Source organism: Phascolarctos cinereus, unplaced genomic scaffold (genome assembly GCF_003287225.1).
Source record: "Phascolarctos cinereus isolate Bilbo 61053 unplaced genomic scaffold, phaCin_HiC Scaffold_5;HRSCAF=322, whole genome shotgun sequence".
Classification (NCBI taxonomy): Eukaryota; Metazoa; Chordata; class Mammalia; order Diprotodontia; family Phascolarctidae; genus Phascolarctos; species Phascolarctos cinereus.
In genome coordinates, this window is record NW_027555958.1 from 283,530,352 (window position 1) to 283,557,361 (window position 27,010).

At 43.3% G+C, this 27,010-nt stretch overlaps 1 protein-coding gene across 5 annotated transcripts in view; it reads right to left on the reverse strand.

The window, feature by feature from the left end:
- Positions 1-388: 388 nt before the first annotated feature.
- SLC39A11 (solute carrier family 39 member 11) overlaps positions 389-27,010 on the reverse strand; it is a 514,219-nt gene continuing 487,597 nt past the window's right edge. For 4 of the 5 annotated variants that reach the window (XM_021002501.2, XM_078155891.1, XM_021002500.2 and 1 more), the window contains 3 exons: positions 12,792-12,890; positions 3,054-3,212; positions 389-2,470 (listed from right to left, as the gene is read on the reverse strand). In XM_021002501.2, the coding sequence (XP_020858160.1) occupies positions 2,392-2,470; positions 3,054-3,212; positions 12,792-12,890 (337 nt within the window). In that variant the 3' untranslated portion in view covers positions 389-2,391. The remainder of the gene's footprint in view (positions 2,471-3,053; positions 3,213-12,791; positions 12,891-27,010) is intronic. The other variant, XM_078155890.1, reaches the window with a different exon arrangement.

A 27,010-nucleotide genomic window follows, 5' to 3' on the forward strand; every position in this document is an offset into this window, starting at 1 on the left:
TTTACTTCCTTCATGGGAGTTTTCCCTGATGGACCTCACCCAATTCTGGTTGCTCTGCCTGTATCGCTTACATGCTTAATTAGTCCATATGTGGCTTTATAATTTCTGTCCTTATATTTTACTGCTGGAAGGGACCTTAAAGGTCATTTGGCTCATTTTACAGATGAGAAGACTGAGGCCTAGGAAAGGGAAATGACTTGTCCAAGGCCACACAGGTAATAAAATGGCAGTGCCTTATCAAATGCTGTTTTGGATTATATGTATGTTCTCATATTTCATTTATGTGGATTTTCTGTCTTCCCAAGTAGACCCGAGCTCCTTCTAACCTGCTTGTCTCATATTCTCTGAGTTAATTAAAAGACAAAAGAAAAGTCACAGAAAGAAGGGCTGAATATGTGGCAGGGACCATCTCTTCCAACTCTTAATGTCCCCTTTATTGAAATTGATCACAGTTACAAGGTCATGTCCATTGGAAACAGCATTTTGCAGAACTATACACAAAGTAAAAAACAAAACAAAAACAAAAACAAACCACCGTCCACCAAACAGATTAATCTTGACCCAACACCCCCGTCCCCTCTCCAATAGGCCTTCAGTTTGGGAGCACAGAAGTGGGCCCAGGTTGAGGGCCAGCCTCGGAAATCTTGCATTTTTACAAAGCAGGGCAGTCTCTTGGGCTTGGGGGTTAAGGGGCACGGTGTGAGGTTGGCGGTGGTGGGGGTGTGGAGAGAACATTCAGAAACTGTCATCATTACACATGTAAACTTACAAAGTGGGAGCTGCCAATATGATGCCTGGGCACCCAACTGATGACCTGAATCTCAGCTGAGCCTATCCAAAGTCATCTACGGAATCCATTCCTTTGGCTAAAGACAACCACAGGTCCTGCAGAGAGTAGTCTGGGTCATTTCTCAAATCTTCTTCCCCTTACCACCCTCTGGCTGTGGGTGAATCAGACAAGCCCCATCACTCTTTGTCTGAAAACCTTTACCTGTGACGGACAAGACTGGTTTCTGACCTGTTATAACAAGTCATTTTGCAGGTTGGAGATACTTCAAGAGCACAGCCTGTCTAATTGTGTTTTTGGAAACTTGAAAACAAAACAAAAAACCCCAAAACTCTTCCTTCTGTAACAACCCTCATCAAAGCTGACTTATTCAGTGTAGTGGCTTTGGGGTCAGGTTACAAAATTACCTCCTGGGGCTGATCTAATATGTGTGCATGGCAGGAATTGGGGAGGGAGTACAGGACAGAATTCCAAAAGGTCTTCCTTAGCTGGCTCCAGTGGCCCCCTTACACCGGTCAAATAAGGAATTTGTTTTATAATAGGTCTCCAGTGTCTCCTTGTTCTTATTATGGAAATGGTCTAAGTAAGCTTCGAAAATAATGTGGGGATGGCTCAGGGAATCGGCAAACAGCATAGGTAGGTAAATAAGCTATTGAGGCCACAACCCTCTTTGATCAGACTAACAGGTACTGCAGAAGTTGAAAACCAGGCAACCTACTGCAGACCCCAAATGATCACAGTTTCTTTGATCTGTTTTCTTTAACTTCAATAGCTCCTCTTATTTTTTAAAAAGACAATATACCTAGTCTCTTTTCCCTTGGCTTTACCCCTCTCCCTGATCCCACCTCCCTTAGGAAAGGTGGGGAAGGGTATGTACCAAGGTTAGAAAACTTGTTTTGGCCTTATGAAGTAGGCCAAGTTGTCTAAGTGACATTCCAGTTCTGCTCCTACTTGAATTCAGCATTGGAGGGTGGAATAAAAGCTCTTCGAGGCCCCAGGATCAAAGATGGTGAAGATGTAGAAGGAAGAGACAAAAGGCTACCTGGCATCCCTCTTTTGAGTCCTTAGTGTGTGTGTGTGTGTGTGGGGGGGTGCTCAGAAGCTCACCTCTTGGTTCACAGGGTATCCCGTTTCTGAGGGTTACCTTTGGGAGTCTCATCCATGCTAGAGGTACAAGTCTAAGGGGATGAGGATGAGATCATGTCCAACAAATATGAGCAGAACCTTAGGCAAAGAGAAATCTCACACAAGAATAATCTCCTTTCTGATATGTCATTCACCGCCAACCCCACTGAGGGAAGAATCTGCTTAGTAGCTGAACAAAAATCCAGAATTCCAAGCCGCCTTACAATTCCAACAACATCAACTTTCCCCTCAAAATAAAAATAACAAGAATCATGTAATTAAGAGGTAATCAGCTTAATGACTGGCTATATGGGATGCTAAGATGAATCAGAGAAGGGAAGGAGAACAAGATTTAAAACCCAAATTAAAAAAGTAAAAATAAAAATCCACTTGTGGAGAATTATGTTCCTGGTTCCACTGAAGTCAACTGCCACCTCCTTCCTTGTTCTGTCATGTGCAAGGCTGAAGATTCCTTGGCATTAGCCCAAGCCAACATCCAGTGACATCATCACCACAAATCCCAGGATGGAGGTCCAGGATGCTAGTTTCCCATTACCACTGGGAAGGGAAAGGGTCAATTTTGAGAAAGTTTTGAATCTGAAAAGCAATCTTTCCTTTCCCCCATCTCCCACCATTCCAACAGAGCGATTTCTTCCTAAAGGCATGAGATAATCTGGACTTGTGTGCTCTTTGCAGTCATCCCACCCCTCCCCTTTCCCTCAAATCCCTCAAACCACCACTGGCCTTTTTCTCATTTCTACATGCATTTCTTCAAGCTAATTGTACCCCCTTTTCTGCTCTGACTTCTCTTACTTTGTCCCCATGCCCAATTCTCCCTTGACTTGCCAACAGAGAATGACTAAGTAGAAGGAAGAGTGTATTCCATTTATTTTTGTCCCACACTTTGCCTCTCCTTAGGTTCACAGCCTGATTTTTCCGAAGCCCTAGGCCTGTGCTTATTTGTATGGCCAAAAGGAGCCCTTTGGCCTTTTCCATTTTCTTTTACATCCCAAGTGGCCCCAAGAACACAACATAAGATTGAAGCTGGTATGGCAGCATGACAGAGTAGAGAAGATAGAGAAGAGGAACAGAAGTAGGAAGATCCAGAAGAAATGGGTGGAGGACAAGGTAGTTTCCAAACCTGGTCTGGGCTTCAGGAATGATGTCATCAATGACTACATAGACCATAGCACCAGCTGCAAAAGCCAAAGCATAAGGAAGGATGGGCTCCGCCAGGACCACAGAGAAAGCACCAAAGATCCCAGCCACTGGCTCTACCATGCCACTCAACTGGCCGAACCTGTGAGGAGAGACAGACAAGAGCCAGGCTGCTCAGGGTAGACTGTGGACACCTGGCCCTTCTCTGTGCCACACAGCCCCACTTGCATCAAGACTTCTGCATTGCCAATGTCCTGTTGCTCCCCTCCTTGGGCCGCTGGCCAACATAGAAGGGCTGTGTGGGATCAGTGCATCAGGAAAGGTACCTAAGAGTGGCTTCAGTTGAGAGGGACACTCTGAATGGACCAAGTCAAGGATCTGGACTCTGAGGGAAAGGGGAAAAAAATCCTCTCCAAAAACAGCTTTATTTCACATCTTCCTCTAAGAAATTTAAAAAAAAAGCCTTCATTATGACAGTCTCCTTTATTCCCCGTAGGTACCTTGTTATAAAAAACAAACTTTTAAAATGCTTGGGATTAAATCATTATTCTTTGACAAATACAAAGATTATAAAGAAATAAGGGCCTTTTGAAGTCAGCATCATCAGAAAGCTATATACAACTGTGTAAATAATGACAGCAGCAAAATCCATAAAAAGCCACAGGCACCAAAAGTGTTTAGAGAGGTGATGGGGCAAATGGGGCATTTTGGTAAGTACCTTATTAAAAATATTAACTTTGTACAATCTTTTCTTTAAAAAGTGTAAATAATGGAAGATTTTGGTTCAGATACGGTTGTTTACAGTAGAATCTAAGCTCCTTCAGGAGCCAGACACTGGATTTTGTACATGGATCCCCACTGTGGAGTAGAGGGCCTTGAATGTCATAGATACGTGTTTGAATTCATTTTAAAAATTCTTGATGTATTTGAATATTTGCATATGTTGATGGTTGCTAAGAAAAAATTAGGATGTCCATTTTTTAAAAATCTAAGAGATACATTTCATTCTTAGCTTCTCACAGAGCCAGTCTTTTAAGTACTTTTTCCATTTCAACCCAAGATAGTTCCTTCCCTCTCTCATACTCAAATTTCAGAATGGCCTCAGAAAAGCCTGATTAGGAGCATCCAGTTTATAGGGGCATAGATTTAGAGCTGGAAGGGGATTTCAGAGGTCTAATGCCCTCATTTTACAGGTAAGGAAAGGGAAGCCCTGAGAGGTTGAGTTACCTGAGGTCACACAGATTAGAAAATTCTCATTTTTGCCTTTTAACTACTGCCCATGCCTTGCTCTTCCTTCATCCTACAATTTCCCCTTTGTTTCCTCATAGATCCCTTTTGGTTCTTTTTTGGTACAGATCTGTGATTTCATTACTGTGGGAGAACTCTTGGAGTGGAAACTTCCTCCACTGAGACAGATAGCTGAATGAGAGAATTGCCTGGCTTGCTGAAAAGTTAAGTGACTTCCCTCCTTCACACAGCCAGTATATTGTGGAATTGCATGGAAGTCTTCCTGGCCCCAGCCAGCCTTCTATCTGCTACCCAACACGGCCTCTCTCAAGGGCAGTGAGGGCTGCCATGCTACACAGAGCTCTGGACCTGGAGTCAGGAACACACAAGTTCAAATCTGGCCTTAGACACGTACTAGCTGTGTGACCTTGGGCAAGTCACTTTATTGCTGTCTGCCTCTCATCTGTAAAATGAGGATAATAATAGCACCTAGCTGCTAGAGTTGTTGTGAAGATAAAATAAGATCATATTTACAAAGGGCTTTGCAAACCTTAAAGCACCATATAAATGCCAGCTAGTATTACTGTTGTCTTTCATCCTGGCAAAAAGAATTCATCCCTTGGTGATCAGCTTAAAAGCGGTGAGCCTCTCTGTCCTTAGCAAGGTGGTCTTTGGACAGCAGATAAAGTCTGAATTTTAATCCTTTCCAATTTGTTAGAATCTACAAGGGCATAGCCTTTGAGAACTTGGGGTCATTTCAGTGCCACAAGGTGGCTGGCATCTGAGTGGGTGCCCAAATTCCCCTATTTTTGAATTCCTTTTTTATGTGACTATCTCAAGGGACAATGACTATCCCAGGTTGAGCAGAGGTTCCTGGGAATCCCCAGTGGTGTCACAACACATTCTCTGCCTTGTGCTGTGCAGGACACATCTAGGTGGCTGTTGCTGCCAGGGCATAGATAACTTATGCCACAGCCTGGGCCTCGGAGATGAAGTGACACCTCTTGCAGATAGAATGCTGGGAGAGGACTCAGGAGACCTAGTTTTGTTGCTTCCTGGCTTTGTGCAGCCTCAGTCATTCCCATCTATAAAATGGGAGGGAGTTGCTTTGACCCAGGTCTAGTTCTCAAGATGTTACGAGGGTAAAGAAAGCAGTAGGCTGAGGCTGTAATCTTTTCCTCTCCCCAGCTCTGGGGCAGATTTCGGTTACCTGGCCACATGAGCCTCTAAACACTGAGGTGGTGCTGCTTTTTACTACTGGGAACACTCCCAGGAAGAGAGTTCTCCCTGCCCTGGCTTTGACCTCTTAATTTTTCATCCATACCCTTGAAACACAGACCAGCAACCTTGCTGTCCCGTGGTTTACAGAGAGTTCATACCCTTGGCTTTTTCACTTCAAAAAAAAGGTAGGTTTGACTTTGAGCCCAGACTAAAGGGAGGGGAAAATGTTGGAGCTCAAAGTCTGAAAGCTGACCGCAGTCCTCAGCTTCCTCCTTTCTTGATGTGGCTTCACTACTCAGGGATGACTGTCAGTGCCCCCAACTAAACTCTCAACTCAGTTCAACAAGTTAAGTGCCTACCGTGTGCCAGTAACTGCTAGGTATGGGGAATTCAAAGGCATAAAATGAAAACAGCCCTGCCCACAGGGAGGTTACATTCTACTGGGAGAAAACAATATGCATGCAGGTATTGTTTCCTCTTTCCTTAAAATCACTATCCCCTAAAGCCCATTAAGTGTTCCTGTGGGAAAAGAGTGCCCTAAAACGTCAAACTATCCTTAAAAGGGGAAAGAACTAAGACATATGTGGTCTCACAAAAAAAGCCCTTAGCTGGACAGTCATGAGACCTGGGCTCTAGTCTTATAAGCTGTAAGACCAGTCAAGTCAACAAGTATTTATTAAGCACTTAGGAAGTCAGTCAGGTACTATGCTAAGTAAGTCCTGGAAAGACAAAGAAAGCCAAAAACCCCCATCCCTGACCAATAGAAGCTCATATTCTAATGGGGAAAGGGGAAGGGAAGCACGTGCAAATTACTAAATACACACAAAACACATACATGAATGGAAGATATTCTCAGAGGGAAGAGACTTGGGGCAGGAGTGGGGGGCTGGAGCAGAGACTAGGAAAAGCCTCCTATAGTTAGCCAATGAGCATTTATTAGGGAATGATGGCAGAGTAGGTCAGAAAACTTTTGGCTCTCCAAATTTCCTCCACAGAAAAAGAACACTTCCTCAGAGGGAAGGCAGAGCAGCAGAAATAAACAAAAGTCAGGGTAAAGCAGTTGTTCTCCTAAGACAACCTAATTAGGCCCCAGGAAAGACCCGACTTCCAGGGGTGAAGATTTGGCCTGAGTGAAGTGCAAACACCTCCAGACTGACAGCAGAATCAGCAAACAAGTCCTGGGGGCAGCTGGGGTGGGGAGGAAACCACAGCCTTAGGAACTTTAATCTCAGGGACCGTGTAGGGGGAGGTCTGACCGCTGAAGAGGAGAAGACTGAAGCACTTTCCACTGTCAAGGGACGCCAACCACAGCTGTGCTGACCAGACACGCTCCAGCTGGGAGCAAGATCATTTTCGGGACAGCATTATTGAGAGCTCTAGCTGTGGCTTAGAAATAGAGAGGAGAGGCCAAGGTTGAACCCCGAGACAGACCTCAGAAGATAACAGTGAGAAGGACCTGAGACTTGGGGCATCATTCTCCATACCTCGGGACTAGAACTGGATCACATTAATAGCTGCTAAAAACAAGAAAAAATAAAATAAAAACGAGCAAGTAAAGGAGAAAACTTAACTACAGATAGCTACTATGGGGATAGAGAAGATCTGGGTTCTTGTTCAGAGAAAGATAATGGAGCTAAAAAAGCCTCTCCTTTTTCAGTGAGAAATGTCAAATGGTCCCAAATTTAAAAAGATGTTTTAGAAGAACTTAAAAAGGGCTTTAAAAATCAAATAAGAGGGGGCAGCTAGGTGGATAGAGCACTGGCCCTGGAATCAGGAGGACCTGAGTTCAAATCCAGTCTCAGACACTTGGTATTTACCAGCTGTGTGACCCTGGGCAAGTCACTTAACCCAACTGCCTCATCCCCCCCAAGAAAAAAATATCAAATAAGAGAGATCAAGGAACAATTAGGAAAAAAAGTGAGAACAATACAAGAAAATTAAAAAAAAATGTGAAAAGAAAATTATCCAATCTGAGATAGAGAACCAAAAACTTAAGGAAGAAAATAATTCCTTGAAACCAGAACTAGGCAAAAGGAAGCTAATGGCATTCTAAGACACAAACAAATAATAAAACAAAAGCAAAAGAATGAAAAAATAGAAGAGAATGTGAAACATTTCATTAGAAAAACAACTGATTTAGAGAAAAGATGGAGGAGAAATAATTTAAGAATAGTAGATCTACCTTAAAATTATGATTAAAAAAAGGAATCTTGATATTACAAGGAAAATTGACCTGAAATTCTAGAACAAAAAGGCAAAGCAGAAATAGAAAAAATTCACAGATCACCACCTGAAAGAGATCCCAGGAGGAAAACTTACAAGAATATAATAACCAAGTTTCAAAACTCCCAGGTTAAGGAGAAAATATTGAAAGCAACAAGAAAAAAAAAACAATTTAAATATCATGGAGCTACAGTAAGTATTACACAAGATCTAGCAGCTACTACGTTGAAGGACCAGAGATCTTGGAATACTATATTTCATACAGCAAAAGAGCTGGGGTTATGGCCAAGGGTAATTTACCTAGCAAAGTTAAGTATAATCCTGAATGGGAAAAAAAAAAAGGACATTTAACAAAATGAAAGACTTTCAGGTATTTGTGACAAAACCAGCAGAACTTAAGGGAAACTTTGACATGTAACAGGAAAATATATAAATATAAAGTAAACATTGAGGACCATTTATAAGGGACTCAAGAAGGCTAAATTGTTTACTTCTTATATATGAAAATATTATCAATTCTTTTATGACTGTTATTTGTATTTCGGTAGTTTGAAAGAAAGGCTTGGGCTGAGCTGATTATGATGGGGCAATGCTAAAAAAAATAAAACTGTAGGGAGAGATAAAAAGGAGCAATTATTTCATACAAATGAGATAAAAATGGGAAAACTGGTATAGAAGAACTTGGAAGGGGCAAGGTGGGTAGTACTGCAACCTTACTCTCATTTGGAATGGGTTACAGGGGGAACAACATGTGTGTGTGTGTGTGTGTGTGTGTGTGTGTGTGTGTGTGTGTGTATGTGTATCTAGAAGGGTATAAAAGTCTTCCAAATTCAGAAAGAAATAAATGGGCTAGGGGATAGGCTGGGAGGAGAGGCTAAGGAAGGGATTCTTGGAGAGGTGGGTAGGTTATGGAATAGGAGGGCAAGGTACCAGGTAGAAGTAAAGCAGAAGAGTGAGGAGGGACAGGAATAGGGTGAGAAGGATAGTGAGGAAAAATAGGAAGGAAGAAAATACACAAGTAATTATAGTTTAGAATGTGAATGGGATGAATTTACCCATAAAATGGAAACTGATAGTCACAGATTAAAAAACTGAATTCAGCAATATGTTGCTTTCAGGAAGTGCTATAAAAATGAGAGATACACACAAACATAAAATAAAGGCCAGCAATAGAAATCATATGAAAAAATCATGGGTAGTCATAATTTCAGACAAAGCTAAAGCTAAAATAGATTTAATCAAAAGAGAAAAATAGAGAAACTACACTATGTGTCTGCTATGGTATTCAGTATTGTTTTAGACTATTTAAAATAACTAGACAGTATAAAATACCTGAGAGTATACCTGCCAAAACAGACAGGAACTACATGAATATAAACATAAAAAACTTGTTTATACAAGTAAAGTTAGATCTCAATAACTGAAGTAATATTTATTGTTCATGGGTAGGTAAAGCCAATATAATTTTAAAGATGACAATTTTACGTAATCTAAGTAATGCCATTCCAATCAGATTACTAAAAAAAAAAATCTTCCTGAGTTAGAAAAAAATAACAAAATTCATTTAGAAGAACAAAAGGTCAGGAACTTCAAAGAAATCAGGAAAAAAAAGATGTAAAGGGAGCAGATTCAGTAGTATCAAACCTTTAAACCATAGCATAAAGTGAGAGTATTGTTGAAGTGTAAAATGGATAATTTTGATTATTTTAAATTAAAACTTTCTTGTATAAATAAAACCTATGCAGCCAACAACAGAAGGAATTCAGAAAATTGGAGAAAAAAAACTTTCATAGACAATCTTTCAGAATGTGATTGGGTTGGAATATTGCTATGGTGTAGGAAATGATGAGCTGGTTGATTTAGAAAAACATGCAAAAACTTGGACCTATGAAAGAAGATGCTATCTACTTTCAGAGAAACAGATGATAAGTGGAAATAAGCACAGTACATTCTTGTATATGTGTATGTTTATGGATATCCATGTATGTGCTCATGTGTCTATGTGTATATGTATATATGCATGTGTATATATATATGTATATATCTATATATATCTATGCTTAATTGTAACCTTCTTATGGGGGGAGGGAGGGGAAAATAAAGTAAACAGTATACAGCAGAGAACAGAAGGAAGCGAAGAAAAGCTGGATAGCTTTGAAAACAATGTGTACTATTTATATCGGTTTTCTTGAAATAGAAATTTATTGCTCTATATTGAATCCTCATGTTCTGCAGTGTATATGGACATTTTTTTCTTTTCTTACTTTGTTCTTAAGTTTAAAATAAATTTAAAAAATAAATTCTAGAAAAAAAAAGGGAAAAAAAAGCATTTATTAAATGCCTGCTGTGCTCCAGGCACTGAGTTAAGTGCTTCAGAAGGTCAGATCTGAACTGACTTTTGAAGGCATCTAGGAATTGGAAGTGAAGAAAGAAAGTATTCTGGGTATTAGAATTCCTGTTTAGCCAGTGAAAAAGTACAAAGTCAGGAGAGAAGTGTTTAGCATAGCGCCTGGCACACAGTGGGTGCTTAATAAAAGCTTGTTGAAGATCATGTTCAAATCACAGCGAGTTTCAGTGTAGCTGGCTTGTAGGATGTCTAGAAGGGGATACAAGTGTGAGAAAACTGGAAAGATAGGAAATGGCCAAGTGAGAAGGGCTTTAGATACTCATCGGATAATTTTCTATTTGATCCTGGAAATATAGTGCTGAGTTTACTGGAGAGGGGTGGGGGGGGCAGACCTCAACTTTAGGAAAATTCATTTTGGCAGAAATCCCTTTGTTTTTCTAGGATTTATCTCACTTTTACAGATTATTCCCATCCATAAAACGGGAGCAATACTCCTCCCCAAGCAGTGAGGTTGCGTGTAGGCAATGAGCAATAGATTATAAAGCACAGCAAGAAAAATGTGAAAGCTTTTTGCAAATTTTAGGCATGAGATCATTGATTATTGGGATCTTTATGAACTTGACTTACTCTGGAAAGACAAGAATAGTCTTCCATTTTGTGACTTCATTGGCATGGGAAGCTCCCACTGAGGGACATACTTTCACCAGCCTGTGAATTAATAAATAAGGCTTTGGGCATTGCCTGAAGTATATCCAAGTTTAGTGACTAGTTCCGGGCTCACAAAGTTAGTAAGTCTCTGAGGCAGAATCTGCATCCAGTCTTCTGACTTATGAAGCCTAGGATACTTTTATGACTTTGCAGTGGTCTTCAAATCAAAATGTGCTTTTAATTTAGAAGGTGAGAGATTAGCTGTTTTCTGTTTCCCTTGAGTATTGGCCTTGAAAATGTTGCTTATTACCTATGTGACCTTAGGCAGGTAACTACCCATCTTTGGTCCTCAGTTTCCTTATCTGTAAAATGAGGTTGTTGGACTAGATGGTCTCTAAGGGCCCTTTTGATCTAAATCTTATAATGTAGGCCTAAGTTATTGTAGATATAGACATAAGAAAGAATTCCTGATAGGGAGGTTACCAGAATGGTACCATTTTTTTTTCTTTCTAGTAGAATCCATAAATAGGATATAAATCCATTTGGGCACGGGCAGAAGCAAGGAGGTGAACCGGGTGATTTCTCAATATTCCTTCTAGTCCTTAGAATATGGCATCTACTCTGATCATCCATGTGTAGCCCTACTTTTATGGGTTCCTCACCTGGATGGTGTTGCTATAGAGATTAAAGAATCTACCAGTCGGTGATGGGCTTTGGAATGTAGTTTCCTGGGACTGTTTTTTAGACGCTTTGGGGAGAGAGAAGCTAGAAGATGGAAAAAGCAGCCTTTCTGGTAATTTGACCAAGAGGAAGAAAGTGCAGGCACAGGGAAGTGGGCACACAACCTCTGCTGGCTCACTTCCCTGGCCCTTCCTCTGTGATCTGGTGAGCTCTACGTACAGACAGTGGAACCTGATAGAAGCTGAGAATGAATCTTCCCACTCATCCCCAGGAGTGTGTGTGATCAGAATATACAGCAGGCAGAACTTTGGGTTCCCCTTCATTAGTCTGTCAAAGACAAAGACTCAGAGCTCCTCTGTCTATTAAGCTGGTGGAAGATTTCTTCTCCTTTGGGAGACTGATAAACTCAGGATGACAGCCGAGTTCCATATTACCAGCTGGTACCATCGGCTTTCTTCTTCCTATTCAGATAAATCATTCTCCTCATTGCTCACAGCCATTTCATGCTTTCCTCACTCTCCAACACACCCCCTTTACTTAAAAGAAAATTTGGTAGCTGCTATATCCTTGTCTGGTCATCAATGGTGGCACAGGTAGAGATTAAGGGAGAGCTTCTGATGTCTGGAGAAGAGAAGGAGACACTTCCCAGTTCAGCAAGTTAAGGAAGGAGGGGAGGAGGAACAGGGGGTAGGGTAGGGTTGGGGTTAGAGTTGGGATTGATTCCATTTGAAAGTACCAAATGCATTTAGGTTTGGAAGAACGTTGAACTCACAAGTGCAAGTTTCTATAATCAGGGGAGTCTATAAACAGAAAAAGAATAATAACACACATCCACATCCACACACACACACACACACACACGCATACACACACCTACAACAGATAAGCTCTGGAAGCAAAAGGGAGCCAATAGGGAAAGGGTAACTCTGCTACCCATGGGGCACCTACCTACTAAACCTCCAGCTGTAGGGGAAACATTCCTTAAATACCTTACATGCCTTGGGGTTCCAGCATTCAACCCTTCTCCAGTCTGCCACTTCATCCAGTTTACTGGGGGGAAGGGGAGGGGGAGAGACATTTTAAAGGGAAACATACATCCCTTTGAAACCCTACAGTGGGGACCTTCCCAAAGTGATAAACATAACGTTTCCCAGTCTCAAGCAGCAGAAGGTGCAGAACACTGGGGGGTGGGGAGGGTGGGGGGAGTGGGTTGGAGGGTACAGAACAGAAGAGAGGAAGAAGAAGGTTCATGCTTCCACATGAGAAGATGCTCTTAGGTTATTCACACCCTGACTACTGATCCAAATCAGCAGTTGCTGATTTGATCCAGTTCCACAGCAGACATAGTCACTGTCCTTTAGGGGTGGACATTACCAGAAAGCTCTCCAAGTTGAGAATCCAGCACCACGAAGTGGGAGGCTGACAGCCAGGCCCTCAGGGAAATTCTGGATCCCAATTCCAACAGCTAGATTCCTAAAAGACCAAGAAAACACATGGTGTTTGTGGTTAGGGACCATGATCCTCAGGAAGAGCCACCTCGACTGGATTATGAAGACAAACACCGCTGGCAAAAATCCACATGGGGCCTCACAGGTGCCATTTACCTGCTCAGAGATGGAGTTTATTGTCTACGTTGGTGGTGGTCACAAAGGTGGGGGAGGGTTGGCACTGTTTTCTCATATACAAAATACTTAACTATAGGCTACTTTAAGAAAAGCATAGTGTCCAGAAGGAGGAAGGTGATCAGCCCATTATAATATGCCCTAGTCAGACCAACCAATCAATCAATAAACATTTATTGGGTGTCTACTGTTTGTCAGGGCTAAGCATATTATGTTTCATTCTGAGTCATATTTTAGAAAGGTTATGGACAAACTGGAGTACCTTCAGGGGACAAAAAAGAACTGAAATCATGTTGTTCCGACCATCTGAAGGAACTAGGGGAGCCTCAGAGATTATCTCGTCCAAACCCTTCATGCTCAAGGCCATAATTGGCAGAACCAGACCTCAAACCTGGGTCTGCTCACTCCAAATCAAGTGTTCTTTTCTCTATATGTGCTTCCTTCTTACTGCACCAGCTCAAAGAACACTTTGAGAGGACACGACAGCCATCTTCAAACATCAGACATTTCTATCATGTAAAAGAAGGATCAGACCTACTTTACTTGGCTCTGGAGGACAGCCTCTAGCAATAATGGGTAACATTACAGGGAAAAGAATTAATTTTGACTGTTAGAAAAAAAAAGCTGCTTAAATATGGAAAGGACTGCCTCCCTTCTCACACCCCTTTTCCATTGTTGGAGGCTCTTAATTAAGAGAATGAATGACTGCTAGATATGTGGTAAAAGGGATTCTTACACAGGTATGGATTGGATTAGATGTCTTTTTAAGTCATGTTCAACTCTCAAAGGATGTGCGATGGCACATGAGTGTGCTATTGGTTTTGCTAGGCATGCCATAAAAGTTTGGATTATTGCAGGTAAAAGAAAATTTGGTGATAATTTTATTTAATATAAATTTTACTTAGCCCATGTGATAAACGCAGCAACTGATCAATCAACAAGCACTTTTAAATTTACTATGTGTCAAACACCTTGTTAAGCACTGGAAAAAAAGAAAAAGCAAAACCAGTTTCTGCCTTAAACGAATTTACATTCAAATGGAGGAGGCAGGACTATAAATAAGTGTGGTTGGGGATGGGGGTGGGAGTTATTCAGCATTGCTAGGATGGGTAGAGTAATAAGGGGTTGGAATACTGAAACATGGGGAAAGAGTCCATTGTCAGTAGATGGGGAGAGGCTAGATGAGAAAAGCAGGTAATTGGAGAGAACAGGGTGGATTCAAGAAGCAAAACTGCGGAGGCAGAATGGATGGGGGTTGACAACTGACTGCCTGTGGGAGTGGGCTGAGCCAGAAGGCAGTCAGAGAGGACGAGGTTTTGAACCTCCATGATTTAGGAGGAAGATGGTATCAGCAATAAAAATAAGGAAGTTGAGATGGTGGGGAGGAGCACGTTTTAGGAGGAAAATGCTAGTGAGTTCAGTTTGGGACAAGTTTAATTTGGAGTCCCAAAGGCAAATCTGGGCAAAGACATCTAGCAGGCCTCAGGGAGAATATGGAGCTGCAGGTAGAGATTTGAGAATCAGCTGCATAGACAAGATAAGGGAATAGATAAGATAGCCAAGGGAGAGATTTGGTCAAAAGAAAAGAGTTGAAGAAATATCCTAAGGGACACTCATACTTATCATGCAGTAGGTGGAGAGGGAAAAGGAGGAATCAGATATGTGGGAGGAGAACCAAGAGAAGTGAGATTATCACCAAAGAGGGTGTAGTCAAACACCCAGGAGGGTAAGAACTGGGAAATAAAAAAATAAAGGCCATTGGATTTGGCAATTAAGAGGTAACCACAGACACTTTGGAGAGAGACGTTTTAGTAAACAGTGAGCAAAGTAGCCGGATTTTAGGAAATCTAGTGGATCGAGTGTAGAAAATAAAAGCAGTGAAAAAAAAAAGAGATGTAGTATAATAGCTTAAAGAGGGATGCAAGGTCAAGGAACCTTCTCTCTTTACTTCCATCCTTGCTTCTTCCCTCCTTCCTTCTTCCCTCCCTCCTTTCTTTTCTTCTTTTATTTCCTTCCTTCCTTCCCTCCTCTCTTTCTTTTTCTTTCATAAATGGAAGGAGCCAAGAGAAAGGTAGGGATGAAAGATATGGGGATGAAGATGAAAAAGAAGGAATAAATATCTAAAACCTTATCATTATGGAGAACCTCTCAGCTAGGACCTCTGCACATTCTCCCTCCACTGTGCTATGGGAAAATGGTAATATTCTTTACTGATTGGGGACTGTGGCTCAGAGATGTTGCCCCAGGTCACACAGCCAATCAGAGGTGGAACCCCTTATTTAAAGAATCTAGCTCTGAGGCTACTGAACTGACTACAAGCATCTACAAGGCAGGCTCTATGAGCACCTTTTCCACAGCCTGCCCAGGAGTCACCAGGCCAGCTAGCAGCATAGAAACCCCATTCTTCCCTCCCCAGCCTTGTTATCTCTGGCAATACTCTATACATAACTCTGCCCTGCCCTGAGCAAGGCCAGTGTGTTTTCAAGCCTAACTAGGTGGCACTCCCTTTGAGTGCCACTGTGCCAGGTGAGGTCTCTTTCCAGAAGGCCCTACCTTCCTGTGTTGGGGCTGGGCTGAAGCTGTACCCCATCCGCCCTGGTTCATCTACTGCTATGTATAATGCTCTTGAGCTTTCTACCTGTGGGGTGTCCTATCTCTCCAAGGAGACTCTTAAATTTTTCAAGGGCTAATGTCATACATTTCTCCTTTCCTTTCCTCTTTTCTTCTTTTTCACCACCACCTCCCCCTTCCATCTCACCTTTACTCCCAAGGCCTCACATAAGGTCCTAGCACCCAGCTATGCCCAATGAAATGTTTCATTGTCCTGCTAAATATGGATCTGTTGTATATTAACTAGATGGTAAGTAACTTGACAGTAGGGCCATGTCATTTTCATATCCCAAAGTCCTGTCCATTTCATCAAATTCAGAGTCACTGATGAGGATACAGACAGTTAAACCCTCATCATCTTTTCCCCTCTGCCTCTCCTTTTCCCACTACTCACTATATACTTCAGAAGAGAGAAGGAAAACACACCCACCTGGCATTAGGACAGCTAGGTAGTATAGTGGATAGAGTACCAGGCCTGGAGTCAGGAAAATCTAAGTTCACTTACTAGCTGTGTGGCCCTAGGCAAGTCACTTACTGCCTGCCTCAGTCTCCCCATCTATAAAACAGGACATTAATAATACTACGTATTTCACAGAATTGTTAGGAGGATCAAATAAGAGATCATGTGAAAAGAGCTTTATAAACCTCATAGATACAGGAAAAAAAATACTTGAGTGTTGTTACAGGGGATGCAGAGTCTGGGAGTGGTCAGAATCCAGCCAGGGTAACAAGCCTTGAGCAGGGTCTTGAAAAGGTTGGGGAATGAATTGCCAAGGAGGGTGGCTGGAGTATGTCAGGTGATGGGATAAACAGGTGGTACTGGGGCTGAAGCAGAGGTAGGAGCATGAACAGAGCCTTAGCTTGCCTGTACACAGCCCAGCCTAGGCTCCCAGACGCCCTCCCCACATTGCAGCTGCTTCCCTTTGCTGGCAGCTCTTAAGTCAGCTGTGGGTATGACCTGCCAGGATCTTAGAGCAAACAGGGCCAGAGAGCTATCTTCTCCTCGGTTATTTCACCGAGGGAGGCAGTGGGAGGGAGTGGAGGTTTTTCCCAACAGGGATAGCGATGAAAATCCAAAACGGTATTGAAAAGCAAGTGAAAAAAACATCCCTTTTAGGACACAGTGAAGCTGCTGTCTCTGTGTTGTTTTTTCCTTCCCAAGCAGCAGCACAAAGACACTATTACTAGTCTGGAGCACTACAAATTAATGGGAGGCAGAGGCAAGCGTGAATGAAGGGGTTCTTTAAGAAAAACCACCAGCTCCCCCTCCCCCCCCCAGCACTGGCCCCAGTGACAAGCCAGGCCCCACCATGACCCTTTACCCTCTGGCCTGGCTTGCAATAACAAGGAGATCCTGTGAGAAATGCCAGGAAGGGGCCAGCAGGACAGAAAGAGCTGGGGAGGAAGGAGAAAGAGAAGCAGGGAAGCAGGGAAAGGAGGGGACCGGGGGAGAGAGTGGTGGGAGTAGGAGGAGCAGGAGGCAGGATGGTTTCAGCTGTTATGGAAGCTTCTGAGCAAGTAAAATGCATCAGGGGGCAAGGGCGTGCTAGGGGAGGTGAGCTAGGTGTCCGGGATCACGTTCTTGTCTCTGTGGAGCCATTAGATTTGGCCCAGAGGGAATATACCTTCCTTTTATTCCCTCTGGACTCACTGAAAGGAAATAACATACTCCAGAGGACCCCTCCACCCCCCCAACCCAAAGGTGTGCTAGATAAACCCAGGGCCCTTTCTTTTGGTGACTTGCCACCCAGGTCCAATTACGTTCCCTCATAAAAGAGGGATGGGGGAGGGGAAAGGGGAAGAACGTGGACAGACAGATACTTTCCCAAATCATGTAACCCAAAGCATCCTCCCTATTTGTTCTATATGCCTTTTCCCTTCTTGTTTTATTGGAGGGAAGGCAATACCATTACTAACCATCCTAATTATGTAGGCAATTAAAAATTAATCTATTTGTCCTAGGAACATAATATAACATGGATTTCCTGGGGAGGTGGGGGGTGGGGCAGACTATGGCATTCTAGGTGGCAGAAGAGAGAAGCATGTGAGGGATAATCAACATGGGAAATGGAAATGGAACATGGAACATCAAGCCGATATTTTTAAAGACCCAATTTACACTTTAGATTGGCTAACTCGGGGGTCCCACTCTGGAAGCTCCTTCATATGAACCCTTCCAGCTCCTTTCCAATACAGTCCCCCATCACCCCTTTCCCTCTAAGATCCCACTGGACCTCAGGTCCCCTTGGGCAGCTCATTTCTTGCCTTGCCCTGTTCAGGGACCCTGGGAGCTAGAAGACAGAGGTACAGGGGAGGGAGGGGAAGAGGGGAGGGAGGGTGTTGCTCTCTTTCCTTAAAGGGACAAGGGACAGCAATAGACAATTTGCTCCCTGTCTGGGGGAAGGACACAAAGGAACAATTCAGTCTGTTTAGTACCAGGCAGCAGCAGCAACTGAAGTCAGGGGGGAGATGAGGGGCTAAAGACCGAGGGAAGGCCATAGGTTTACTAACAAATATTGACTCTGAGAGCCTCCACTGGCAACGAAGCTCTACCAGACAGAGAAGCCAGAGTCAGTAAGCTGTGATGTGCCAAGGAGAGATGAATAGGAAAAATGGTTCCCATTCATGGGAACTAGCTATCCAAATTAGTTCCAGGTATGGAACTGGCAGCCTCAGGGTGAGTGGGTCTGAACTGTGGGGTCTGGCTCCCAACACTGACAGGCACTGTGGTGTCATGGAGAGTGGGCTGAACTGGGAGTCTGGAAGCCCTGGGTTCCAGTCTAGGCTCTGACACTTAACAAACTCTGTGACTTTGGGGAAGTCATTCGCCCTCACTCAGCCTCAGTTTGCTCACTCATACAAAAAGGGAAGGAGGATCTCCAGTCTTGGAGTTTAGTGTCAGACAGCTCAGGCTTTTCCCTACTGTTTGTTCTATACCAGGGGTGGGGAACCTTTGGCCTCAAGGCCACATGTCACCCTCTAGGTCCTCAAGTGGGGCCCTTTGACTGAATCCAAACTTCACAGAACAAATCCCCTTAATAAAAGAATTTGTTCTGTAAAACTGTTTTTTCTTTCCTGTAATTTGTTCTGTAAAATGAAGCCATGTGTGACCTCAAGGCTGGAGGTTCCCCACCCCTGGTTCTATACTAAGACCCGCTTTAGACTGTGCTGAGTTTTTTCCTGACATGGAATGATTTTGTCTGTTCCTTCTCAGAGACACTATTAACCCAAACATACAGGGCCTTGCAAAGGGGAAAAAAACTGCATCCACAGGTCTAAATTTCTCTCTCTTTTTACTTTAAGAGGTCTGTAAGATTGAAGCATACTATTTTTACTTTTTTTTTCTTTCTTGTGGTTTTTCCCTTTTGTTCTGATTCTTCTTTCACAACATGACTAATGGGGAAATATGACTGATATGATTGTACATGTATGGTCTATATTGGATTGCTTGCTGTCTTGGAGAGGGGTGGGGAGAAAAACTTGGAACTCAAAATCTTACAGGAGTGAATCTGAAAACTATCTTTACGTGTAATTGGAAAAAATAAAATACTATTTACAAAAGCAAATTGGAAAAAAAAAAGCTACTGGCTCATCATTTTCTAAGGATTTAGAACTGGAAGGGACCCAAGAGATCAGCTAGTCAGGGGGTTCTTAGTCTTGGTGGGAGGGGGAGGTCTGTGAATTTTTTTTTTCAAAAATAACTATTTCAGTGCAATTGGTCTCCTCTGTAATCCTATTTATTTTATTTTATATGTAACCTTGCTTTGAGTTCACTCAATTTGCTTACCATGGAGCCTGTTCTATCCCTGACCTGACATCCTAGTAGTGCAGCCTTCTGTAATTGGCTGCCTTTGTCTTTCCGCCATCTTTTCTGCTATGCTCCTAGCTGCTGTGCCCATCTTGGACTCCATAAACATGAACTGACTTGCTCTCTTTTTTTCACCCCAGCTCCAAGAAATGGGCCTGGGGTTTATTTCTGTTCTGTCTTGTTTGTCCTCAATTTCAGGTGCCAGAGGTGATTTTCATTGGAAAGAGTTTGGGCCATGGCAACCTTGGAGCCAGGATTACAGGTGGGGTGATGCAGCCAGCTAGGCCAGCATGGGAGTTCTGAGAAGCCAGGGTGCCTAGGACTTGGACCTGAGGTGGGTTTGGGGCTTGGAATGAGGACTGTGTTTTAGGTAAACCAAGTTAAGCTGTCAACCTAATTTCCTTCTCCCCAGAGACTGAAGTGGTAAAGCGGGAATGGGGGGATTACCAACCCATGTGTTGGTGGGTGGGGAGAAATGTGGTTGTACATTTGTGATTAATTTTTGAAGTAAATATTCCTCTTTGTAAAAGCTTCACTGTCATGCCTACATGTAAAAACATCATTCTGAGAATTGGTCTACAGGCTTCACCAGGCTGCTGAAAGGCACACACAGAAAAGTTAAGAAGTCCAACCTCCTCATTTTATAGCTAAGGAAGCTGAAGCCCAGAGATAGTGACTCGCCCAGAGTCACCTAAGCAGTAATAACAGTGCCAGCATTTGAACTCAGGTCTTCTGCCAGGCCTCCAGAACTACTCCTGCTTTGGCCAAGGGATTTTTCTCCATAGCCATTGCATCTGTGGAAGGTCCTCCTGTGCATAGAAACCTAAGTCCATGGAGGATAAGAGACTTATTCATGTTAATGCATCAAATTAGAGTTCTCCTCTACCTAAGAAAACACTGGGGGAAAATGGAGCCTACTCTGTTTTTCTATTTCATTTTTCATATCAGGCACAGGATAGCCACCGCTGCAACAGCCTCTATTCAACAAATTATGCACATTCCTCTGATGCCCACAGAATAGTGTCTACTAGGGAAGACTATTTAGTGACAACCTAGAACAGAATGGGGCAAAAACAGAGCTTGCTGTCCAGTGGGATCTGCTCTTCGTTCCCTTCCAAACAAAAAATGGCCCACCTCAAAGGCCACTGGGGTAAAAAATACCCCAATACCCTCTTGGACAGTGCCACCTGTGGATGGCAGGGCACATCAAAGACAAAGTGTCACTGATTCACAGCCAGATGTGTGGACTGCCATTTTCAGAAAATCAAAGAGGCTAAATCCCATAGGAGCTCTTCCCCACACTAAGCATAGGATTTTTTTTTCTATGATCATCATTTGTTCACATCCTGAGAAGGCAGGGGCTGAGCGCTGACCAAGCAATATAGTACAGAGAGACTTCCAAAGGATTCATTTCTCAGATTTCTAGATTGAAACCCTTCATTTAAGACAGAACTCCTCCTGCTCAAGTAGGAGAAACACTTTTGGGAGGCCTGGGCATTTGTGGAGGATCTAAAAGGAGCCTGCACCTCTTCTAGTAACAACTGGCAGAAGAAACCAGCTTTTTTCTCCTTACTGCTCTGCCAGACAGGACCAGAGGAATCTTCTGGTGGGAAGAGCCCTCCCAAAGCCATCAGGTCCAATGGGTGTCCCCTTCTCCCAAAGCAGGACCACACCACCTTGAAAAGAAAACACTGGTGTCTGTATTCCACCAGAGAAGAGCTTCAGCCCCTGACATCAAATGTGTTCAGGGCAGTTCTAATTTAATTCAATTAAACAAGCATTTATTAAATGCTAGGCAGAGAGCTGGGCAGTGGGGAAACAGACAAAACTAAAAAAATCCCTGTCCTTGAAGAGTTTACATACTGGAGCTGAGAAGCATGTACATACACACACATACACACACACACACACACACATAAATGATATAACATGCAAAATAAATACAGTACAATGGGGGGGGCAAGGAGGCAGTAGTAACTGGGGTGGGGCTGGTCTTGGGAAAGATCTCTGGGAAAAGGTGCTTAAACTGAACCGGCAAGAGAGATAGGGGTTCCAAAGAGCAGGCTGTGCATGGCACCCTGAGGCTGATAAGTAGGGGTGCTGTCAGACTCTCCTAGGCAGAGAGAACCAGGAAGGAGACTGGGAAAAAGGTCCTGGAAAAAGCCATCCATTGACCCAACCAATAGGGGAAACCATTTAATTGGGGTTGGTTCAATGGGGCTTTGTGAGGATCCAGAGTGTCAAATTTTAAGGGTAGGTTGTGAAAAATGATTTTGGATTTCATTTATCTTATTATTAGTGTCCCCTTTCCAGCCAAACAGTTGGTTCCCAGATCTCTTGGCCCCTAAAGCATCAATGTGGGGGGAGGAGGAGAGACAGAGAGAGAGAGAGAGAGAGAGAGAGAGAGAGAGAGAGAGAGAGAGAGAGAGAAGAAGAGGAGAGGAGGAGTGTGGGGGAGGGTGATATGGGCACCTCTGTGCTTTTTCAAGGTCAAGAACAGAAAGCTTCCTTGAAGTCCAAAGTCTTGTTCTGAAGGGTCTATTCTCTGGCAAGCTGATTTTGAAAATAGAGCTACATATTACTAACAAGTCCCTTTTCACTCGGCTTTCAGTTCCTCCTCCCAGTGTACAATGTGCATGTGTATTCTTGCGTGGCAGGCCCTTACATACTGTTTTGATTGTTATCGCCTTGCCATGAAAGGCCTGATTGTTCAGCCTCCCGATGACATCACTGGCTTCCCACTCAGGCTGTCTGTTAAGTGTTTGATCAGCTTGCAGGTGGGAAGAGGATTGGTGCTTACCGCAGGGGCCTGACACCCGCCCTACCTGTTAAATGGAGTTGGCTTAGCATGCAAAGGATTTTTCTCTCTTCTCTCCCTCTCAGTACTGGGTTGTCACACCTCAGGCCAACCGAGATGGGAAGAGGAGATAAACCTCATATGCACTCCCTTAAGGTCAAAAACCCTCTCCAGTGCAGAGCAGGTGCATTCCCAAGAGGTCAAGCCATAAGGAATGTGCTCAGGACCACAGGCCTCTGCAGCTTCCCCCCTCAGTGGAAAAAACTCGCAAATGATATTTCTTCTCAGACCCCTGGACTGCCACTCTTCCTTGCAGCAGGTTTCCTAAATGCCCTCACAAGCTTTGACTCAGGAGATGTTTCATAGAGGGAGTGTCATCAAAGGTTTGGGTCCTGACTTTCCCTCCTTCCTCACTCTTATGTGGAAGGTTGGCCTCATACAGGGTGTCCCAAAAGTCTTAGTGCAGTCTAAGTTTTAATAGCTTTCTTTAAGAGCTTAAAACTTTATTGAGATTTTAGGGACATCCTGGGTGGAGGTACAGGGCCCAGAACCTGGTCAACTCTGAATTTTCAACATTATAGGCGACCAAATGCAAGAAAAATATTTCCTGGTGGACATAAATAGGTGGTGGCATGTTACCAAAGACCTTCTGAAAACAAAAAAGGGAGAATAAATGGAACACCAAGAGATGTATGAAGGTGGACAGGTCAGGCTGACAGAATGAGCCTGAGTGGTACATTCATATTCATGAAACAGTCCAGTGGAAAGAGCAATGGATTTGGAGAGCAAGGACCCAAGTGCACATCCCACCTCTCTGCCCAGTACTATCTGTGTGACCTTGGGCAAGGTACTTGATTTCTCTGGGCTGTGATTTCCTCATCTGTAAAATAAGGGGATTGGATTGCATGGTCTCTACGATGCCTCCCAGCTCTGAATCAATGATCCTCAGAAATTTAAGATTTCCTAAACAAAGGTCACGAGGCAGCTAGGTGGCTCAGTGGATAGAGCACTGGGCCTGGAGTCAGGAAGACCTGAGTTCAAATCTGTTCTCAGAAACTTACTAGCTTTGTGACCCCGGACAATTCACTTAACCTCTGTTTGCCTTAATCCAGTGAATAAGGAAATGACAAACCATTCCAGTCTCTTTGCCAAGAAAACCCCACGGATAGCATTGGCATGGTATGGTCCACAGGGGCGTGAAGAGTCGGACAAGACTAAATGACTAAACAACAATAAAACAAAGGTCACAGTCTTTGGTATGTCAGTGACTGTGACATTCCAGCACTTAACATGGTACCAGACACATAGTAGGTGCTTAATAAATGGTAGTTGACTTTGGGCAAGTCATCTCATTGATCCCCAGTTTCTTCATCTGTAAGATGGGGGTACTGGATTCAATGATCTTTGATTCAGTTTTCAATTCAACAAACATTTATTCAGTCTTTGCTGTGGATAAGGGGTCCCTTGCAGCTCTAAATGTCTATGATGACAAGTTTTCAACCATGAATACTCTCATGCAAATCAGGTAAATGTCTGGGGCAGCTAGCAAGGATCAGGGTCAGGAGGGAATAGGAGTTTTGATGGAGAAGAGAATCTGGGAACTAGGGGAGCACTAATAACCACAGGCATTTCTGGGTGGGGAGTTAAAAGCAGAAAGTATTGGGGCATTGAGTGCCTTAGGAAGGATATCTTCAGGTAGGGGGGAGGGGCATTAAGGGGAATAGCCAGATGATGACTAACATGGGAGGGTGCCAAAACCAAATCTTGCCAAGGACTGGCGTTGTGGGAATGGTGCTTGCCAGGGAAAATGGCCAACCATGGTAAGTGCAAGGCTGTTTCTAGGCATTTCTGAGCCTTTGATAGGAATGTATTCCAGAGAAACCTCTGCACTGCTGCTTAAGATCCCTTAAATCAGTGATACTACGCTGGACCCTGAGGACCTAGCTAAGTCTAAATCTGCTGCTTCCATCAGACCATCAGACTTAGAGCTGCCAAAGACTTTAGACATTTCTAGTGCCGTTCTTAACCTGGGGACCTGTGAACTTGTATTTTAAAAAAATTCAGATACCTGTATTTCAATATAATTGGATTCTTTGGCAATCCTATATATTTAAAAACATTATTTTGAACTGGAAATCGAAGAGATGCCCATCAATTGGGGAATGGTTAAACAAGCTGTGGTATATGATTGTAATGGAATATTACTGTGCTACAAGAAATGATGAGCAGGATGATTTGAGAAAAACCTGGAAAGATTTGTATGAACTGATGCTGAGTGAAGTGAACAGAATCAAGAGAACACTGTACATGGTAACAGCAATATTGGTGAAGAACTGTGAATGACTTAGCTATTCCTGGCAGTACAATGATCCAAGACAATCCCAAAGGACTCATGATGAAGTATAACTATCTGCCTCCAGAGAAAGAACTGATCTTGACTGAATAGACCGACGCATGCTATTTTTCACTTTCTTTCATTCTTTTTCTCTTATTTGAATCTTCTTGTACAAAATGACTAATATGGAAATGTTTTACATAATTGCACATGCAAAAAAACGTTATTCTAAGAAGAAGGGGTCCACAGGCTTCACCAGACTGCCAGAAGAGTCCAGGACACAGAAACGTTGAGAATCCTCAGTCTGCTTCAACTCCCTCCCCATTTTATGGATGAAGAGATGGTGAAAAGATGTGTTCAAGGTCGCATAGGCAGTGGCAGATCTGGGAGCTGAACACAGGCCTTCTGATGCCAAATCTAATACTTTTTCTGCTACCTTTTTGTTTATGCATGATAATAGCTATAACAGTATAGACCTTACCATGTGTGCTCAGTACTTTACAATTAGTTTTTCTTTTGATTCTCAAAACAACCCTGGGAGGGAGGGTCTGTTATTATCTCCCTGTTACGGTTGAGGAAACTGAGGCAGACAGAGGTTAAGTGATTTGCCCAGAGTAAGTGCCTGAGACCTCATTTGAACTCAGCTCTTCCTGACTCTAGCCTCAAGAGTTCTGTGCACTATGGTGCTACCTAGCAGCCATCTATGAGTATCACGAATTAGCACAAAGGACTGAAGTTCTGAGTCTAGCTTCTTCCCAGACGCACAAAGGGATATGAGACTGCTGGAGGCTGGGAGCAGGGGCAGCGGTAAGGATCAATGAGAAGTGGTGAGAAGAGAAGGGAAAAAGCTCAGGTTAGGGTAAGAAAGAATGGGAACACTGGTTAAAGACATCCTTCCTCCTAGTCCTAGTAAGAGGAGATGACCAACATTTGGGGTTACAACATGCCACTGATCTGGACAACGAGACACTCACATTTGGTTGCCTTTCACACTGTATGTCTGTGCATTTATTTATTGGTTCATTCAACAGACGTGTCATGCAGTGGTGCTTGTGGCTTCTTGAAGAGGCCTCTGCTATGACGCCTGCAACACTCAAATGCATTTCTTAGCTCACTGATGTGGAAGTTCTCCCCAGTGATGCAGGCTGTAACCTATCCATACTTATCCAGTCCGCCTCATTCTCGTCCGCCCATAAGTTCATCACAGGGGAACTTACCCAACATGCAAGCAGCTTTCCCTGCCTTTCCCTGCCTTTCCTGCCATCGTGAAGATACCAGTGACGCTTTGGGCCGTGTGCTAAGCCATTGCTCCCCTCTGCCATGCGATGAGCTCATATTCTGTTCTGATCAAATATTTTCCTTTTGGACATCTTTTACTATAGTTCTATTCTGCAGCCTGTTTACACCCACCATGCACCTCTCCACAGCCTGGTAGGAGAGGCTAAGTGGCAAAGTGGATAGAACGCTGGCTTTGGAGTCAGAAGACTTGAGTTCAAATATGGCCTCAGACACTTACTAGCTGGGTGACCCTGGGCAAGTCACTTAACCCCAATTGCCTCAAGTTTCCTCAACTATAACATGGGGATAATAATAGCACCTACCTTGAAGGGTTGTTGTGAGGCTCAAGTGAAATAATATTTGTAAAAGTGCTTAGCACAGTGCCTGGCACATAATAGGCACTTAAATGCTTATTCCTTTCCCCATTGTGTGATATCCATTTAAAATTCTTTGGAGTCTGCCGTGTTCTAGGTTTCCCAGCCCTACACCACCACCAGTAGAACACGATTTCAACCCAGGAAACATGTACCAGGACGTCTATATTTCTTCCCTGAGCACCACTCTCCTGGGCAGTATGGGCCTACTGAGATGCCTGCCGTTTGAGGACCAAGCAGAGCTTGGAAAGATTTACATTAGTGGAGAGTGATGAAATGTTTTTCAGCCCAGCAAACTTCCAAGACCATTTCCTAAGTTACAGAAAGAGGGGCTGTAGTCTAAGACTCTGGAGGCCTTACCACGAAACTTCAAATCCCTGATAGAGTGAAGAGGCTTTCTTCACTTCTGAGTTAATCTTGGCCCTGGTATTAGCCCATTAGTGCCTCAGTTTATGCATCTTTAAAATGGAACTCATGAAACTACTATCTTTCCATCTGGGAAAAGAAGAGGAGGATGACAAGAGGGCTGAAAAGGTAACGTGGAAGTATTCAATTCTCCATATAAAAGGCATCCAAATAACATCATCCCATCCAACATTATGGTCAGCAAGAATTTTAGCACTTTCTTTGAAACGGTTCAAAATACTTTGAAAAACAGCTTTTTTGTTGTTTCCATTCCCCGACACTGACTCTTCCAAACTTTTTCTTTCCTAAAACAACCCAGTTCACCTCTTCCCCAACGTTCATAGCCAGAGACAGACCATACTCT